Genomic DNA, 20,176 nt, shown 5'->3' with positions numbered 1-20,176 from the left:
CAAGGCAGAGTCTCCTCTTAGCCAAGGGCCCCGACCAGCATTTGTGAAAATCTTTTATACCCCATGTGTACGTGTCCAAACCCACCAGCCCAAATCCCTTGAGGCTTACAAAGGAAGGGTAAATACAATCACAATAACCCCATCATTCACGTGTTTTGTGTTCAAACAGTTAATAATCAATAAGCCTGTGGTTACATTCCGATAGATACTGTCCAGAGGCAGGGGTGATTAGTGTCTGTTTTCTCTTAGGCAATGAGTAACCTGGACGTGATCTTCAAGATTCCCCTGCCCAGAGGGGATCTTATCCTTCCATTGTCATTCCCACAGGTGCTAAGCACAGAGTTCAGAGTCCATTGGAGAGGCGGCCTAGCACGATCAGCACGGGCAGGCCTGAGATGGAGTCCGGGCCCTATGAATTCCTTCTTCATTCCCCCCTCTTGATGCTCTTAGTTTCCATAATGAGCATCATTTATTGAGATATATTGTACCTTAGCCCTCCTGCCACCCACATGAGAGAATGCTATCAACCTCTGGGTTACAAAATTCACAAGGCATTGTAGGAAGCAGGGCCCACAAAGCAGTATGATCAAGATTACTATAACAACAGTTCATTAGACATGGCTTTCACTTGATTTTGCATATCCTCCAAGGCAGCAGATACATCTTCAGACAGGTCAGGGATGTACACACAACATTCATGCAAGTCCCCCCTTGGGCTGCTGTGAGTATGTCTAATGCCATCCTATTTTGAATTACTGCCTTCCTCATCTGAATCTGTTCTTCATTCAAAGCTTGAATAAGCCTAGTATTTAAATAACAGGCAAATATTAGATAATAATGCAAAAATACATAAAGTGTTGCCCTTGGGGAGTGACAATCAGGGGGTAGGGCAGGTGTGCTAATGGGAAGACTACTCTTTTTCATAAAAATCTCAGTAGAACTATTTGAATTTTAAACTACATACAGGAGAAGAGTCATGTGGTCACTGGGCCGGGGAAATGGCGGCTCCAGGAGAGAGCAGGGCTTCGGGTGGAGGAGGCAGCACAGAGGAAGCATTTATGACCTTCTACAGTGAGGTCAAACAAATAGAGAAGAGAGATTCAGTTCTAACATCCAAAAATCAGATTGAAAGACTGACTCGTCCTGGTTCTTCCTACTTCAATTTGAACCTGTTTGAGGTTCTTCAGATAGATCCTGAAGTGACAGATGAAGAAATAAAAAAGAGGTTTCGGCAGTTATCCATACTGGTGCATCCTGACAAAAATCAAGATGATGCTGACAGAGCACAAAAGGCTTTTGAAGCTGTGGACAAAGCTTACAAGTTGCTACTGGATCAGGAACATAAGAAGAGGGCCCTGGGTGTAATTCAGGCAGGAAAAGAATATGTGGAGCATGCCGTGAAAGAGCGAAAAAAGCAATTAAAGAAGGAAGGAAAGCCCACAAATGTGGAGGAGGATGACCCTGAGCTGTTTAAACAAGCAGTATACAAACTGACAATGAAACTCTTTGCTGAGCTGGAAATTAAAAGGAAAGAGAGAGAAGCCAAAGGGATGCATGAAAGGAAGTGACAACGGGAGGAAGAGACTGAAGCTCAAGAAAAAGCCAAACGAGAAATGGAGTGGCAGAAAAATTTTGAGGAAAATCGAGATGGTCGCATGGACAGCTGGCGAAACTTCCAAGCCAAAACGAAAGGAAAGAAAGAGAAGAAAAACCGGACCTTCCTGAGACCACCAAAAGTAAAAATGGAGCAGCGTGAGTGACCGCCAAGGGTCACGGCCCAGAACCTTCCCCGACTGTCCCCCTCCTGCTTTGAAGGACTCATTCTTTCCTCCCATTTTCACCCCAACATAGAGTAGTATTTGCTTTTTAGTCCATTTTGTTTTCAATACAATTTAATACTGATCAGAGTAATTCTTTTGTACGTTGAAATGAGGGGCTCGGTTTAAAAAGATACCCGTCCCACCCTCACCCCATAGACCAACTGGGGCTGGAAGGTGCTGCCTTCTCTTCCCACAGCCTGTAACTTCATGTTTTGTACTTCACCGAAGTGTGATGGTTAGAAACGTCGTGTGTAGTTTGTGGAAATCATCCAGTTAAACACACTGCTGACTCTGGTGTTGCCGTGACTTCAGAGACCAGCCTGGGCCACCTTACAAAGCCCCTTGGCTTCGGTTGCTTGCTTCTGGGTGTGGCGTCCTTCGAAGCCCCAAATCAGATGGCAAGGCCGCCGACACCCAGAGCGGTCACTGGACGCCCCGACGTCCCTGGAGTTTGCATGTGCTTTCCCATCTGACTGGCCAACCCGCGTGGCATGAGGCTCCAAGCTACCCAACCTGTTCACTTTCCAAAGAGCTAGCCGTGCTCCATCCCGTACTGTGGTGTCCTCGCCTGTCTGCATTTGTTAGTAGTAATATTCTGTATGTGTAATAAATTTTTATACCCTAAAAAAAAAAAAATTACATATGTGTGTGTGTTTTTCTTGTATGTGTTTTTTGATGTGATGAAAATAAAAAATGTAAAAGCTTAAACAGACCACTACACAGCTTTAAAAGAGGAAGTTGCTGGTTCCTTTAGCCAGAGGTCTTTCAGTGGTATGATGTGCGCAGAAGCCAAAACCACAGTGTGTTGAAGAATAAATGAGACACAAGAGGAGAGTGGTTATCAACAAGCTGTGCTGATAACTGAAATGAGATGGGGCAGAGAAGACAACAGGATTAAAGATGGTTTTCCAAGGTGGCACTGCTTATATGACACTTGTGCTGGCAACGTCCTCCTCAGAAACTGCTTGCCAAGGAACTCTGTAGAATATTAGACTAGCTGGAATCCCATGCCTGTCCCTGGTTGTTCTCTTTCTGCCTCACCAGTTGTCCTGCTCCAATTCTTTCCAAGTGAGGGTTCATGAAGTATGTGAGGAAACAAGAAAAACTTTTGTATCTTTGTTAAATGTGGCGGGTAGAAAAAAAATTTTTCTGAGCCACCCTTTAGATGAAGGTGAGTTAGAGCACCTCCTTAGCGTCAGGTTCCACAGGATGTTCATTTTTGAAACACAACAGAGCAAACAGCCATCACAGGCAGCATCATTCTATGATACAACACTCCAAAATCAGAGGCGTAACAAATGAAGCCAACTTGCCCAAGTATTCATCAAATATCTACCAAGGCTTATGAAGTCAATGAGTTACACCCTTTCTTGAGCAAACAAAGGTTTCTGGCTTCCTCTGCAACTAAAAATAATTAATACCTCCCAAGTGATCCATCCGTGTGTTCTAGAGGTAAAACCAGCTAAGAGATAACTTAGAAAAAGTCAAGGTCAGGCACCATCCCACGGTGAGAGGCTAGTAGAAAAAGACTGCAGCAGGTTACGTTCAATAGGAAAGCAATAACTTAAGGAGCCATGCAAGTCTCCATGGATATCGCAGGCTTTAAATGTCACATCTTATTCTGTTCATCAAGCAATCTCTACAGTCTACAAAAGTTTTCAAGCTTTCTGAGTAGCCCTACCCAATTGATAACAGTTACCCTGTCAGGTAAATTACTCAGCATTAAGTATTTAGGTGTATCGATTGGGCTTTCCTGCTCAACTGACAATCACTCTCCAAGTTTATCCATTCCTGTGTTAGATGGCCTATCTGAAAATTCAGTGAAAGAAAGCTGCCAATAAAACAACAGATTGACAATGAAAGAGATGTCTAATGACAAAAATACTACAACTAATCACAAGTAGTGATTAGGTTCTAAAGAGATTATCTCCTAGGTAGATCTTAACAAAAATATTGAACAGTTAGGAGTTAGGAGGAGAAAAAAGATATCCTAGTGATTGGGTCAATAACAGAATATGACAAAAACATGTTTCTGCATGCACACACACACATACAGACACACACACTAACACCACAAGTTTAGTCAGGAAAAAATACATAGAAAACGAAGGTAGAATTTTTCATTAATTTACAAGGGATATTCTTTATTACTTTTATCAGTTCTAAAATATCATCTTCCTTTAAAAAAAATTTAAGAGTGGAATGACAGATTATTTCCTTCACTGCTGTAAATACTGCAAATTTGTCAGCAGTAGTAAGTATCAATATAATTTTTCCTTAAGCTTGAACATATAAGGCAGCAATAAAATAGATTATAAACTTCATTTGACCTGATCTTACAAAAAGTCACTTGCTGATTTCAGTCCTGCTCTGTCTCCAGACAGATTTCCAGGGTAGGCTTGTGTCACTTGGCCCATCTACAATAGGCTGAATAGGGTACTCTGTAGTAACTGCCAGGAGAAAACCTTTGGTTCCGGCCTCTTTGACTGGCATTTGGCTTTACATTCCAAGAGTATCTCCTCTGGAAATAGTCCTCTCCAGGGGGACCAGGAGGAGGGACATGGCATCTCTGGTAAATGTTCTGATTCCGTGAAAATTTTCTTAAAATGAAAGTAATAAAACATTATTAGTTTTAATAACTGTATATAACAAGCTTTATAAAATTATACATAGACACTGGTTCTACTGTTTTCAACCTGTGTGATTTTAGCAGATAAAATTGCTTAACCTCTGGATCTCTCAGTGCTTTATAAAATAGAGCATTAGGGTATTATTAAATACCCTCCATCTTCATGACTGTTTTGAAGGTAAATTAAGACAATGTCTTTCAATCACCCACCACGACTGGGCACACTGTAGGTTCCCAGCAGCCTTTTCCACCTTTCCCTACAGAGGTAAACGCTCATACTATCCTCATCAGATATCTTCACTCCACGTGTGGCAGGGTTGACACGAAACAGAATGAGCTATTTATTTTTGAAAACAGGAACCTGCTTTCACCTTAGAAATCAATACATATATAAATTAATTACAAAATGTAGAAATTCTAACCACAGCACATGCAGCAAATTTGGAAAATTAAAATTTAACTGTCTCAAAATTAATACCAGTAAATCTAATATAATCATATAAAAGAAAATTTGGAGATCTGAGAAAAGTAAACACCCCCAAAACCCCTCAATTCCAATTAATCTAACTAAACTGGTTAATATTTTCTTTTGGTCTTTTCCTCTAGCATCTTTTTTTGACTATTGATTCATAACCTATTATTTTCACTTCTTATAAGTGAGCTCTCACTTTTAATGGTTTTATAAAATATCACAGTATGGATACATAATTTACTTAGCTATTCTTAACTGTTAGAAATGCAAGCTGCTATCAATTTTTCCACTACTGTAAATAATGCCGGGATTAACATTTCAGAACACATATGAGCCTATCCTAAGCATTTAGTTCAGAGTCTGATGCACAGTAGAAAGTTTAGAGAAATGTGTTGAATGATTAAATGCATATGGATTTTTTCATATTTTGAAGTTTTTCTGTAGTCTCAAGGTTAGCAGGTATGAGCATTTTTATGGCTATTACAGTTATGTTTCAAAAAGGCTATACCTATTTTCAGAGTCCCTGGGAACAGAAGCAACAATCTTTGAAATGTTTACATCTTCTAAAAATGTCAACATCTTTTGAAAGTGGAAAGTTTACAGTGTGCTAAAATACTTAATAAACTTATGTAATAATCAATAACAATCCCAAGGTATGTATTGTAAAATTTTTATTTATAATATTATTAAAATTTCCATCCAACAGATAAGAGAACAGGAATTTAGAGAGCTTAATCAAGATCATACAGAGAGTGAACAGCAGAGCTCGGATGCAAACCCAGGTCCAGCCTGACCATCACTACCCTCGACTGCCTTGTGCTATTTTAATTGTTCTGAGGTTTTTCCTGTTTCTCAAGTAAAAAAACATGTGTGTGACTTATGTTTCAATTCCTGCAGATTTCTCTACTGGCATTGTACTATTTTCCGTATAATTTGCGTTTATTGTGCTCTGCTGTGCTAAGTCGATTCAGCAGTGTCTGACTCCTTGTGACCCCATGGACCATAGCCCCAGGCTCCTCTGTCCATGGATTCTCCAGGCTAGAATACTGGAGTGGGTTGCTGTGCGCTCCTCCAGGGGATCTTCCCAACCCAGGGATCAAATTCAAGTCTCTTATGTCTCCTGCACTGCAGGCGGATTCTTTACCACTAGTGCCACGTGGGAAGCCCTAATTTTTGTTTACTCTTAAATAAAACAACATTCCTTATTCTGAAAACTGTACCGCTATTAACGGAGCCTAAGAATGCGAGGAGACTTCCCAGATGGCACAGTGGTAAAGAATCCACATGCCAATGCAGAAGATGTGGGTTCGATCCCTGGGTCAGGAAGACCCCCTGGAGGAGGAAATGGGAACCCACTCCAGTATCCTTGCCTGGAGAATCCCACGGACAGAGGAGCCTGGTGAGCTACAGTCCATGGGGTCACAAAGAGTCTGACGTGACTGAGCGCCTAACACACACAGACAAGTATGTAAGATCCTTTTTGGCACGCACATCAAATTATTGTCTTAAGCTAAGTTTAAGGATCAATGAAAATTTCTAAGATCTTATCCCAACTGCCTCTGAAAAATCACCTATTCCCCATCCTATACTTGATTTTCCAGTCCTAAATGCAAAACATGGAGAAAACAGTACCTCCTGGTTGACACTGACCAGCAAGAAAATACAAGTTCTTCATATTATCATACTGTGTTTGCACTAATTTATAGTATTAGTTTCTATTTCAATTTTAGACAAAAGGAAAGCAGAGATACCTTTCTGACTGCTGTAAATCTTGAGTCCAGGTATGAAAATGCCGAGGTTCTGGGTAACCTTGGGTCTGATGTATGTTATGCTTAGGTCTTCGGTTAAAAGACTTAGTAGCTGTGAAAACTGGCTCCATCATATGTGTTGAATCTTCAAAACCTCTTGTTCTAGATACACTGGAATCCCAATTCCTCAAATAGAATGTTTCCACAAAATATTATTGGTGTCTAAATTTGGCATCAGTTCAGTGACTGTATTTTGGCCCATGAAAAAAAACAATCCCACCTCCCCCCCACACTCCTATTTGTTTAGGTTTCCTACAGCAAGTAAATGAGCTACAAGAAGAATGGATATGTGCAATTTAAATGATACAAAAATAGATCTTTCTAACCACAAATATCAGGTATAAAATGCAACTTACTTTCTGATGGGACCATTCCGAAGGTCTTCAATGTAGTTTTGCCTTTCTAAGCAATGTCCACGGCATCTATTGAATACTGAGGAGAGATGAACTGTTAGAAATTAAGTGTACAAAAAGCAAATCTTTCCCAGAGAAAGCGGATCAAAGAGGAAGTCCACTTACTGATTATTCAGGTTGTCATAGCTCATTACTTTCAGATACATCCCTTTATAAACTTTTGCTAAAAGGTTATTTTATGTCAGAACAAATGAATCACAAACTTTTCCTTTACCAAAATTTGCAAAATTCATCTACATTTCTACTTTCAGATTAAAAAAATAAGGGAAAACAGTGACAGCTCTCATACTTACATTCAATTGCATCATCTGGCCTCATGCCTTCTACATCAATCAAATACCTAACAGACAAAATTCAAGTCAATTGTAAATAAAAAGGAAAAAAAAATCATTTTTGCAAAAAAAAAAAGGTCCAATTTCACTTTACAAATATAGAAATAAAAATCCTAAGAAAACATCAGCATATCTAATCAGTAACTATTAAAGAATGATATATGAAAAGGCTTTATTCCAAGGATGCAGCGATGACCTAGCTTTAGAAAATCTATTAATGTATTTACTTACATTAATACAACAATTAATAAATGAAAGAGAATAAAATACAGGATCAAACTGGCAAATATTAAAAAGGTATCTGATAAGATACAACAGTCAGTTTTGATCAGAATGCTCTGTACACTAAAAACAGGAGACTTAATATGACTAAGTATTATTCATCAGGAACCAACAAGTAACAGACAAATTAGGAAAAATATTAACATCATATCTAAAAAAAACACTATTAATCTATTAACTATTAACCAACTGTAGGACCCAGAAACTTAGGAATCACCATCACTGACAGTTATTGCTTCCTCACCTTCATCCTCAACCCACCAGCAAGGCCTAAACAATGATGTTGCCTAAACATCTCTAGAATATGTTCACATCTTTCCACCAAAATGACCACCAAATCCTGGTCCAAGCCACCATTATGCCCAGTTTCTACTAACGTCTCCTAACTTGTTTCCTTGCTCTTTATCCCCTCAGTGTATTCTCCACTCAGTAGCCAAATGAGAGGGTGAAAATACAAATTTAAGTACACTCACCTTCAACAAAAACAGTTCAATGATTTTCTAATACTCTTAACGTCTAAAACCTTGAACACAAACCTGCACGACTGAGCAGCTCCATTTGAATGACACACTTCCCCCACACCCCTGCCTTCCTGGCCAGTTCCTCCAACAGAGCATATGCTTTCCTCTTACAGGGTCTTTCTTATTTCTTATGCTTAGAAATGTCTCCCCAATGTCTGGTTAACACCTACTTCTCCATCAGATATCAGCTCAAACATCCCTAGAGAAACTTTCTCAAAGGAGAAATATTGTATGAAGTTTGGAACTTTTATGGGCTGGAGATGGGCTGGAAGTTGAGTCCACTACCAACAGCCAATGATTTAATCAATCATGCCTATGTAATAATAACCTCAATAAAAGCCCAAGGGGGGGGGGGGGCGAGAAACTTCTAATCTCCATGATGAGGTCAAATCCTCCCTAAAATATGTTCTTGTGGTACCAGGTCCCTTTCCTTGGCATTTGTCAGAGTTGTAACTGTACATGCAGAGTGTAATTCTTCAATCTCTATTCCCTCTCTGGACTGCCAGAATTCACAAAGGGTAGGTAAAGTCTCTCTGCTCCCACAATTTCCCAAGGCTTTTTGCTAGGACCCAGCATAGAGCTTAAACACAACAGATACTCAATATTTTAAATATTTTCTGAATGAACAAACAAAAATTGGTACAGTCACAAAAAGCATAAGGGCATAAACTCTTTAATTCAGAAGTCCCATTCAGAGTGAGGTTATCTGAGACAAAGCATATAAAGTCAAAGACATTCACAGAGGAATGTTCATTATTTCAATGTTTTATAATATCAAAAACTTCTGACTTTCTGTTCATCAGTAAGCAAAGAAACAATGCAGCCTTCAAAAAAGAACAAAGTCTCCAAATATTTTCATAGGAAGATGTCTACCATATATTAAATTATACACCAGAACATCTAAATACTATACCATGAAATCACATGTAGACTCAGTCCTCTGTATCCACAGGTTTCATTCCTGCGGATATAGAGGGCTGACTATCCTACACCAGTTTACACAGGGGACCTGAGCATCTGAGGATTTTGGTATCATGGGATATCCTGAAACCAATCCCCTGCAGATATCAGGGGACGATTATATGTGCTTCTATCTGTGTTTTTTAAGTAAAAAAAAAAAAAATGTGCTAAATTATCACTGGTGGTAATCTCTTAAGTCAAGGGCATGACTGCTTCTACTTCATACATTTCTTTAACTGACTGCATTTTCTGCATTCAGCTGACATTACTATTGTAAACAAAAAATTTAAACATAGTCTGCCTCTTGGGGTTGGCAACTCACCTGCAGATGAGGTAGCCAGTCCTGTTTAAACCATGGGTACAGTGGACACCAATAAGTCTGTCTAGAAAACAGAAAATATGGGATTAAACAAATGAAGTAGCTACCTAAAGAAAGGTTATACAATTTTCTGAAGAGTAGCATTTACTGTTTACTAGAACACCACCACTATCCTAAAATGGAAAAACTCTGAAGAAAAATATGTTTTAGCAGGAACATACTATAAAGAATTAATATAGTCAAAATTCATTGCGTCCTGGAAATCTTGCATAGCCTCCAATCATATGCAATAGCATGGACTGGAGCACACCCATCATGAACTGATTTGACTATAGAGAAAGGGAGTGGGAAAAAAACAAAACAAAACAAGCTACCAAAAGAATGAAATCTGTTTTGGGTGAAACAAATGGAAAGCCTTCACTTTTAATGCTCAATAGAATTTATGAAAAGAACAAACGGTTTCTTGGGTTCCCAAAGTGCTTCTGTTCCTACTCTCCATTTGCTGCTCCATACATACCATGGGTCTATATGTCTGTGGAGTTCTCGGGAACATAGCGCTGTTCTTATATCACAATGAGAAAGGCTTGAGGTGTTAAGCCCGAGCTGCACAGCAGGCAAACAGAACAAAGACTAGAATAGAGTCTCAGATTTTTCCAACTATGCCACAGTATCTCTTAGTTTAGCACTTAAAAAAAAAAAAAAAAAAATATATATATATATATATGTGTGTGTGTGTGTATATATATACACACACGAGAAAGTAAATAGAAAACAACACGTTTTATCTCTGCAAAAGGCATGTCTGTGACTAGGCAGTGTGTGGCATTCGTCGTCTCCGGCGTGGATTACTACTGCCCAACTTCTAACCCCTTCTATTCCAACTGACCTGCCACATGGAAGATGTTATCTTCTAAAATATAAACCTGGCTGGATTGCTCTGTTGATTAAAAATCTTCATTTAGCATAGAATAAACCCCAAATTTTTAGCAAAGAATTTAGAACTCTTTATAAACAAGTATCACTCTCCAACTGAATTATAAATTGAAACTATCAATCTGTCTCTCCAACTGAATTATAAGTTCAAACTTTGAGCTATGTGACCCACCTCCCTCCCGTCCCCTGCCAGCCTCTCTGATCGCACTTTCTACTTCTCTGACTTCACTCGCTCGCCCCTGTTCAGCCACACTGGCCTTCTTACTGCTCCTTAAGCCTGCCAAGCATAGTCGTACCTCAAGGAATTTGTACCTACTATTCCCTCTGCTTTAGAACACTCCGTCCCACCCCATCCCCACTCCCTCAGATATCCAATGGCTTGTTCCTTGCTTCCTTTAAGGCTCTGATCAGCTGACATCTTAAGAGAGAGGGCTTCCCTCGTCACCTTCCACACTCCCTCACTTCATCTTGTTTGTTATTTTCCAGAGCACTTACCACCCACCGCCTGACACTCCATATGATTACTTTTCTCTCTCCCCCACTAGAATGTAAAGTATGTAAGGGCAAGAACTCTTCTGTTCCTACTTCCTAGAATAGTGCCTTCAACTCAGATGGTTATAAGATATTTCTGTAGAAAATGAATGTGTGAATTCCCTATCCGTTCACACTGCCCTCTAGTCACTCCAGGGGCCGCCCCTCCGCTGCACAAGTTCTAGTCCGGTGCCTTCTGTACCTGCTCCCAATACCTGGTCTGTCCTCTCCTCATTCCGGCAAGATCCTCTGCCCCCAAGCCCAGCTCAGACCCTCAGTCAGGCCCTCCTCAGTTTCTCCTGGGGCACCCGATTCTTTTATTTTTGTTTATTTGTTTTTGGTCGCACCACGCAGCATGTGGGGTCTGAGTTCCTGGACCAGGGATCAAACCTGCGCCCCCTGCACGGGAATCATGGAGTCTTAACCACTGACGGCTGGGAAGTCCCTGCACTTGGTTCTTTTATTATAATTAACCCACTGTCTTAAGAGTTACTACATGCTTTTCTTCCTAGATAACCATAAGTGTCTACCGAACTAGACTGCTAGTCACCTGTTTCCCCATGCCCTAACAACAAACCTCATAGGCTCTCAGTGTTTACTAAACCAATTTATTTTCTGAGTCTACCAATTTTAGGGAGTGGAGAGTATAGTCTCTCCCTCTTTATCAGTGAGCCTGGCATCTGTGGGAGGGATTTATAGCAGAGGAAACTACAAGGGATCATAAGCAAGATCCAGACATCAGAGAGCACAGTGAAGTTAGCCCATTGCTGGCAGAAGACCCACAGAGGGGTCGCACGCTGTCAGCGGCTCAGTGGCATTCCAAAGAGATTACTCAGTCTTAAAACATAGCAAACACCATGTTCCCTTTGATACCTTTCAACCAAGAAATAGGACAAAAGAACATTTTTATTATATATTTCCCATTCAAAGTTTCTAAAAAGAGGTAAATAAGCTAGTTCAGTTTGTACTTCTCACAACAATCACCTTCCAAATTGAATTGACCCCCCCCAAAAAAAACCCCAAAACTAAATTGCTTGAGACCATAAAAAGGAAAAACGCCTCTGTTAGCACCACCTTAATATTATCAAACAAATAGGCCTAATGTCAGAACTATTCAAAATATTAAAATTCTCCAACCCCACTTGAAATGCATACCAAAATTCAGGTAAAGAGAAAAAAACAAAAAAAACCACTCACCATTATCTTTATTTTCTTTCAAAAACCCATTAACAGCATTTTTGAATTTAAAAATAGTGTCATCATCAGGAACCTGATGCCCGACTGTATAAATTTTTAAATAAGGAATATTTTCTGGTAATTCCTAGAAGGCAAAACCATGGAATGGATATTATTTCATTTGTAGGGAAAGAACAAAAGATTAATTAGAGAAAGCAAAATATAAACAAAGACATTATATTAATCTAAGTATGTCAGTCACTCTGATAAGGGACTTTTTTTCCCAAAGTTGCTTTAACCAGGAAGTATCACGTGATTCCCATTAAACTATAGGAAGGACAGTTACTAGGGATGCAAAAGCAAATCAATATGAATGAAGGCACATATAACTCAAAATGATAAAAAATAGTTCTACCTAGTATCTTACATTTTAAGAGCATAAAGCAGCTGTGATTCATTGAAGTAGAATAGGGTACAGTAGGGTCAAAAGAACTTGGAACTGGAAAATAGAGCAAATTTCATGCACTGTTGAGAACTGGTATTCTTGGGGTGGGAGAAAGCAGATTATCAATAAAAGACAGAACAGGCTAAGGGAAAATTCTGTAGTTCTGAACTTAAATGGAAAGTAGCAGTATGAACCTATGATATGTGTGTGAGCATGCTAAGTCGCTTCAGTCGTGTCTGACTCTTTGCGACCCCATGGATGGTACCTGCCAGGCTCCTCTGTCTGTGGGATTCTCCAGGCAAGAATACTGGAGTGGGCTGCCATGCCCTCCTCCACCAGATCTTCCCGACCCAGGGATTGAACCCTCATCTCTTATGTCTCCTGCATCAGCAGGGGGGTTCATTAGCACTAACACCACCTGGAAAGCCTTGAACCCATGATATATTTTATATTAAAAACAAACACACACATTTCCTATCTCGAACCACTGAAAAAGTCTAGGAACAACTGATGTCATGTCAAAAGGATGCAAGGGTCACTGAGAAGCTCCACTGGCCAAAGGTAGGCCCTCAGTTAGAACAGCTGGAATGGAGTCCACCATTCTTGTCTAGTTACTAAGTGGTGTCCAACTCTTTGTGACCCCATGGACTGTAGCCCGCCAGGCTCCTCTGTCCTTGGGATTTCCCAGGCAAGAATACTAGAGTGGGTTGCCATTTCCTTCTCCAGGGGATCTTCCCAACCCAGGGACTTAACCTGAGTCTCCTGCATTGGCAGGTGGACTCTCTACCACTAAGCTGCCAGGGAAGCCCAATGCAGTCCATGGTGACACAAATAAATAAAGCCGGTCACCACTGGAGGGTATTTGTGAATCAACTCATTATTTTGAAAACTTTTAAATAAAAGGAGAAAATCATGCCTCTATAGCTGGGCAACCAAATAGCTTATGCAGGGAATTTTCTCCTGATAGAAATACCCCCAGCTAATAAGTGAAAAAGGAACTATAGAATTCACCATTTTTTGAAGCTCCAACTGAGTTAGTGGATGTAGGAATCAATCATCAGTGACTGTTAATATCATAGAAAGAGACAACCATATGTCTCCACGGAAGAAGACCTATATTCATCATCACTTATAATTATAAACACCTGTTCATTCTCATGTATGAAACTGCTTTACCAAAAGAAAACATCCAAGCTTCATTGAGACCAAGCCTCTAGGTCCAACTACCAATTTACAGGAAATAAAAGCACTGAAGAATATGTTTAACAACACATTAACAAATGAGATCATCAAAATCTAGATGGGACAATTAAACCAGTTTCTTTAAAAAATAAAATTCAAGGAGGAAAAAAAGTGAGAGAGACATGGAAGAAGAACCTACAAAAAAATAAATAAAAATAAAATTAGAGACCTAACAATAAGACCATATCAGGTAACATGTGGACCATATTTGGATCCAATTCAAAATTCTTAAAAACAGCTTTTTATGACATTTAGGAGACAACTGCAAATTTCAGCACTGATTGGATATTTAATAATATTAAAGAATGATACTAAGGAATAAAAGTCCTATATTTTAAATATATATATAACAAAAAATACATATGTGTAATTAAATGTTATCTAGGATCTGCTACACAATGAAATAAGAGTGAAACAGGCAGAGGTATAAATGAAGAATGATAGACTTCAGTTGATAAATATTATAGTGAGATGATTTCATGGAATTCTCAACATACAAAGAACACTCAGTATTTTGTAAACTTCTGTATATGTTTAAATTTGTAATAATTGTTTATGACACTGTAGGAAACAGTTTGAGTTTCTCAAAGGTTAAACACAGAACTAACATAATCCAACAACTCTGCTCCGACCGACACTGCACATCTAAAAGAACTGAGAGCTGCAATTTGAACAAATGTATGTACACCAATGTTCACAGCAGCATGGTTCACAATAGCTACGATGTGGAATCACTTGTCAATCAACAGAAGAATAACAAAATATGGTATATACACAAAATAGGATTTATGAAGTCTTAAAAAGGAACGGCATTTTGTCACATGCTATAACAATGATGAACCTTGAAAATATTATGCTTTGTGAAATAGGCCAGATGTAGGACAGATATTGTAGATGCCACTTACATGAGGTACAGCGAAGAGGCAAATTCATAGAGACAGAAAGTAGAATAGAGGTTACCAAGGGCTGGTGGGAGGGAAAATGGGGTTGGTAGTGTTTAACGATTATAGAGTTTCTGTTTAGGATGATGAAAAAATTTTGAATATAAACACTGGTGATGGCTACATAACATCGTGACTATATTTAATGCCACTGAATTGTATACTTATAAATGGTTAAAATAAATATTATTTACGTATATTTTACCACAATAAAAAAAGAGGAACAACTAAGTTCAAATTTAAACTCTTCCTTTTCTGAATCTGTTTCATTCCCGTAAAACTAGTAGGTGTAATTGTCTATCCTCTGAGCTAAGTGCAGAGGCAGTGCAGTAGAAGATATTAGTACTACCGCCACTTCAACAGCAAAGGATTGTTGAGAGGATTAATTAAGACAATGGATATGAAAGAACTTTTTAAATGGCAAAATGCTATACACGTATTAACAAACATTAGGTGTTATTGTTTCCCAAGGCCATGGAACAGATCAGAAGAAGGATAATTCTTTTGCACTGATATGTCCTACAAGGGCCAAGAGAATATACAGGTTTCTGTATTATATCAAAAGATTTTAGGAAAAGAAAGCATAAAACTTAGAGAACAATTGCCTTTTATTGTGATGCTTAAACATATAAAGACATAATGGATATACTTTCTTTCCTTTCAGGCTTACTATTCTTACTAATAGTTTACTTCATTTTCAAACTACACAACAGGGGAGCTTATACAATTCTTAAGCAGATCCAGAGCCTATTGCCAAATGGTATAGTTCAATTCATGTCTTCAATTTCATTTTCTTAATCTCACTGCAGAGAGAAATCAGAAATGTGTACTTAAGGAAACCACCAACTTTCCTTTTTGAACTATTACTCATGAAAGAAGGCCAGGATTCACCTTAGTATAAGATGATAAACATCGAATTACTACAAATTATTATAGTACCAAAAAGAATGTCCTTTTCAACTGCAAGTTCCATTTACCTCTGGCTTATAATAGCGGCGAGTATATGTTAAGTCAATAATCAGTCCAAGTTCTTCGTTCTGTTCTTGGATTTTGTTAAAAAGATCCAAGGGGGAAAAACATTCTTCTGGGGCAAGATGCTTTTCAAAACTCTGTCAGAGAGAATGAAATTTTAAAAAAATGTGCTTAAAATCCATTCTTATATTATTCATTTACTGAAGCCCTGTGATGCTAACATGAAATTCAAAGCTAAGTTTCCTCCTCTGGAATTTACAAGCTGTATTACAATCCTTTCTTCCAGAGAGATTAGAGGGAAGCATTTCTATATATTTATTTCTTTCATGCTGGTCTCCTAAACAGACTGTAAACTCCCAAAAGGCAGGGACCACATCAGTTTTGCCTACCACTGTACTGTCAACGCCAAGCAGAGTGCCTGTAAATAGACACTTATAAATAAATACTTCTTGAATATATATATGAAGGATGGATTTCATTGCTAAATATTCTTGTATGTACTTGGCTTATTTACCTACTCTTTGCCATTGATCTGTTTGGTTATTCAAGTCCCAGCAACACATTTTCTTTGAAATATATCACTAGACTAGTTTTACAGCAGTTTTAGATTCAGAGCAAAACTGAGCAGAAAGTACAGAGTTCCCATTTATATGTTCTGTCCATCTCACAGCCTTCTCCGTGATCAACATTCCATATGAGTGGGCTTCATTTTTGAGAGTCCATGAACCAACACTGACGCATCACTACCAAAGTCCACAGTTTTTTGCATTCATGGTGCAAGCAACTGTTTTTTTAATTTCTGGTACAGTCATGCCCAAATATATACATACTGAGATATATATCCGTGTTGTTGTTGTTGTTGAGTTGGTTAAGTCATGTCCGACTCTTTTGCAACCCCATGGACTGTAGCCTGACAGGCTCCTCTGCCAGTGGGATTTCCAAGGTAAGAATACTGGAGTGGGTTGCCATTTCCTTTTCCAGGGGATCTTTCCAACCCAGGGATCAAACCTGTGTCTCTTGCTTGGCAGGCAGATTCTTTACCACTGAGCCCCCAGGGAAGTCCCAAGGTACACATTACTTTATTATAGTTTACTTTATTTACTCTTTCCTTATAGTTAAAGCATTACATTGATTTTTCCCTATGAAATTAGATTGTATTTATGAATTCATTTCAGGATAGTAAAGGGGGTAGTAAAGTATAAAAAGGGAAAAAAAAGTATAAAAGAGGAAAATGGAGTACAACAGGGTTGAGAACTAGGGTTCTATCTGGTGAATTCAGATTTTGAAAAAATACTATATCAACTTTTGCTTACCTTTTTCAAAGGAACTTTGAAAGCAATGAAACGAGTCCCAGGCATCCTCTGTCCAACTGGGAGATAGTCTTTCCACCTATTAATACATTTTTTGTTAGGCAAATTTTATATAGCCTGTCTCCCAGCATAGGATGAATGCACCTTCAAAATGGAAATCAAAGTCTTCTACAGTAGATTCCTCTTCTTTCAGCTTTGCATTTTATTCAAATGAACCTAGTAATAACTTTTACTTCCCTAGTTCCAGTTTTCCCATCGTGAACACAGACAAAAGGCAACAAAACAGTGCAAAGGTCTTAACAAAGTATATCTGAAACCAAAGATGGCCAGAACTTCTGACTCCCTAATAAAAATGGCCTGGTGTTGAGTACTAAGGTATCATTAATACAAGCAGGTTGACTGAAATTAGTTTAAACACAATACTTTCACTTCCCACTTTATTCTTAGTCCTCATTTAACTGATGCCATCAAATTCAGTAGGGAACTTCAAATCCGTATTTTAAAAGAAAACCTAATAATGGGATTGTGAAGGTCACAAAATGCTAGGAATCACAGTGAAAAGTAATATTTGAACTGATTTCTGTAGGATGAGTTGGAAGTAAGGTTAACTCAGTGTATCGGAAGCACAGAAAGTGAGGGCAGAAGTTCACTATTAGGATGAAGAAGACGTGACAGATTCAAAAGAAATTCAGGAGGTAAAATGGAGTTGATTTAAAAGGATATGCGGCGGAAGAAAGGAAGGTCTCAGGGAATAAATGGGTTTACTGTACATATGAGTAAAGTCTCAAAATTAATTTGAATGTATAGAGGTAGATCTCTCAAATGACACCGGTTCTGAAGCAAGACTATGCCCTTTATGATTCCCGGAGACAAGACAAATAACACAGAACTGTTTCTTTAGAAAAGTCAGCGCTATTGATGTGGTTTTTTTTTTTTTTTTCTTCACTGAAACTCAGTTCCTGTTACATTTTCTGTGCCAAAAACAACACAGATTCAGGAATTGGAGGCGAAAACTTAAAGTGCTAGTCGCTTAGTAGTGTCCGACTCCGCGACTCCACGGACTGTAGCCCGCCAGGATCCTCTGTCCATGGAATTCTCCAGGCAAAAATAGAGGAGTGGGTTGCCATTCCCTTCTCCAAGGGTATCTTCTCAGAGATCGAACTCGGGACTCCTGCATTGCAGGTGGATTCTTTAAACCGTCTGAGCCACCAGGGAAGACCTGAGGAATTGAAGGGGATTCTATTTTGGTAATTACTTTGTGTCCCCAACACCGACAGTCTCACCTTAAAATAGCAGTCCTTTGGCATTTTACCTGAAAAGCAATGACCAGAGCCTCGCTTTTGAAACAATGGGGAGAAATCAGAACATCACACACCGTCCCTTTCAGCTACTCTGAACGCAGCCGCGAGCGGGTCAGTGCCGACTAGCACAGGCGGACGATCCAAGCCGGCCGGAGTAAACGCGACAGGCGGACAGCACAAGAGATGAAGACCCGGCCCAGGGGCTCTGAGATGAAAGGGCAACTCCCAAGGACCGAGACGTGTATTACCTTTCGGGGATGTGGTTTCCGCCCTTCTTCTTGGCTGACGAATATCCAGAAAAGACGCGATCCTGGCCCCAGTGACCACGGGCATGATGCCACTGGCTCATGTGACCCCCAAGATGCCGCGCACGCAACGCCAAGAATACAAAAGTTGCCAGCCCAGAGACCCGGGTGCCGGCACGACCCCGAACCGGAAACGCCTAAGAAGCAACCCACGCAGCTCCAGGCGCTCCTTCTATTGCGCATGCGCCACCGCCTGCCGCGATGACGTCATCACGACGGCTGACTGAGAGACTTGATCAGTAAACAGGACTCTGCCGGCTGCAGTGGCGTCCTTAGCCGGAGGCGGGTCGCACAAGTCCATGAATTCGTGTGTGCACCCTTCAGAATTCCAATAGTGCGGGACAAGGAGAGTTTCCCCACTCTCCGAGTGCTTTGTGTGGCTCTTTTAGCTATTTTCCAAGTGCTTACATTCACACTTGTATATTGTGTACAAGTATTTGTGCCTAATGGCTCAGATAAGCCCATGATACCACTTTAATGGCAGATAGCGGAAAGGAACTAAAGAGCTTCTTGATGAGGGTGAAAGAGGAGAGTGAAAAAGCTTGCTTAACAGTCCCATCACTTCATGGCAAATAGAAGGGAAAAGGTGAAAGCAGTGACAGATTTCTTCTTGGGCTCTAAAATTACTGCACATGGTGACTGCAGCCATGAAATTAGAAGAGGATTGCTTCTTGGCAGGAAAGCTATGTCAAACCTAGACAGTGTAATAAAAAGCAAAGGCATCGCCTTGCTGACAAAGGTCCATATAGTCAAGGCTATGGTCTTTCCAGTAGTCATGTACGGATGGGAGTGCTGGACCATGAAGGAGGCAGAGCACCAAAGAATTGATGTTTTCGAGCTGTGGTGCTGGAGAAGATTCTTGAGAGTCCCTTGGACAGCTAAGCGATCAAACCAGTCAATCTTAAAGAAAATCAACCCTGACTATTCATTGGAAGGACTGATGCTGAAACTGAAGCTTCAATACTTTGGGCACCTGATACTAACAGCCAACTCATTGGAAAAGACCCTGATGCTGGGAAAGATTGACTGTAGTATACAGGAATGGAAAATAAAGGACTCCAGGATATTTGGTGCACCAGACATCTAAGTGTTTGACACTAAAAAAATATAACAGTATCTGGCAAGGATTTGAGGGATTTCAGTATTTAATTAAACCCAAATGTGACAGTAGGGTGAATTAACAAGAGCCTTGGCAGGTAGATGAACTGGCTGTGTTACACCAAGACATCTCAGTTAACCTAATGGGTTCAAAATGCAGGAAGTGAGTCTATGGGACAAGACAACACCCTAACTATAAAAATAAAGCTTTGTAGTATAGTCTGACGGAGAAGGAAATGGCAACCCACTCCAGTATTCTTGCCTAGAGAATTCAGTGACAGAGGAGCCTGGTGGGCTGCTGTCCCTGGGGTTGTACAGAGTCAGACATGATTGAAGCAACTTAGCAGCAGCAGCAGCAGCAGCAGT

At 39.7% G+C, this 20,176-nt stretch overlaps 1 protein-coding gene and 1 pseudogene across 2 annotated transcripts; one reads left to right on the top strand and one right to left on the bottom strand.

Annotated features, from left to right (window-relative positions):
• The first annotated feature begins 980 nt into the window (after positions 1–980).
• LOC122441503 lies at positions 981–1,951 on the top strand (annotated as a pseudogene). Its single transcript, XR_006269377.1, has one exon. The product of XR_006269377.1 is annotated as a dnaJ homolog subfamily C member 8-like (transcript).
• Positions 1,952–3,936: 1,985 nt separating this feature from the next.
• DUSP11 (dual specificity phosphatase 11) lies at positions 3,937–18,886 on the bottom strand. Its single transcript, XM_043468153.1, has 9 exons — positions 18,656–18,886; positions 17,110–17,185; positions 15,802–15,933; positions 12,218–12,341; positions 9,560–9,620; positions 7,436–7,482; positions 7,086–7,161; positions 6,673–6,855; positions 3,937–4,420 (listed from the first exon to the last, which is right to left on the bottom strand). Exons 1-9 carry the CDS (start codon positions 18,754–18,756, stop codon positions 4,225–4,227), a joined length of 996 nt encoding a protein of 331 aa, XP_043324088.1. The 5' UTR covers positions 18,757–18,886; the 3' UTR covers positions 3,937–4,224.
• Positions 18,887–20,176: the final 1,290 nt, after the last annotated feature.

Source organism: Cervus canadensis, chromosome 5 (genome assembly GCF_019320065.1).
Source record: "Cervus canadensis isolate Bull #8, Minnesota chromosome 5, ASM1932006v1, whole genome shotgun sequence".
In the NCBI taxonomy this organism is placed as follows: domain Eukaryota; kingdom Metazoa; phylum Chordata; class Mammalia; order Artiodactyla; family Cervidae; genus Cervus; species Cervus canadensis.
This window is presented reverse-complemented; position numbering and strand designations above follow the sequence as displayed.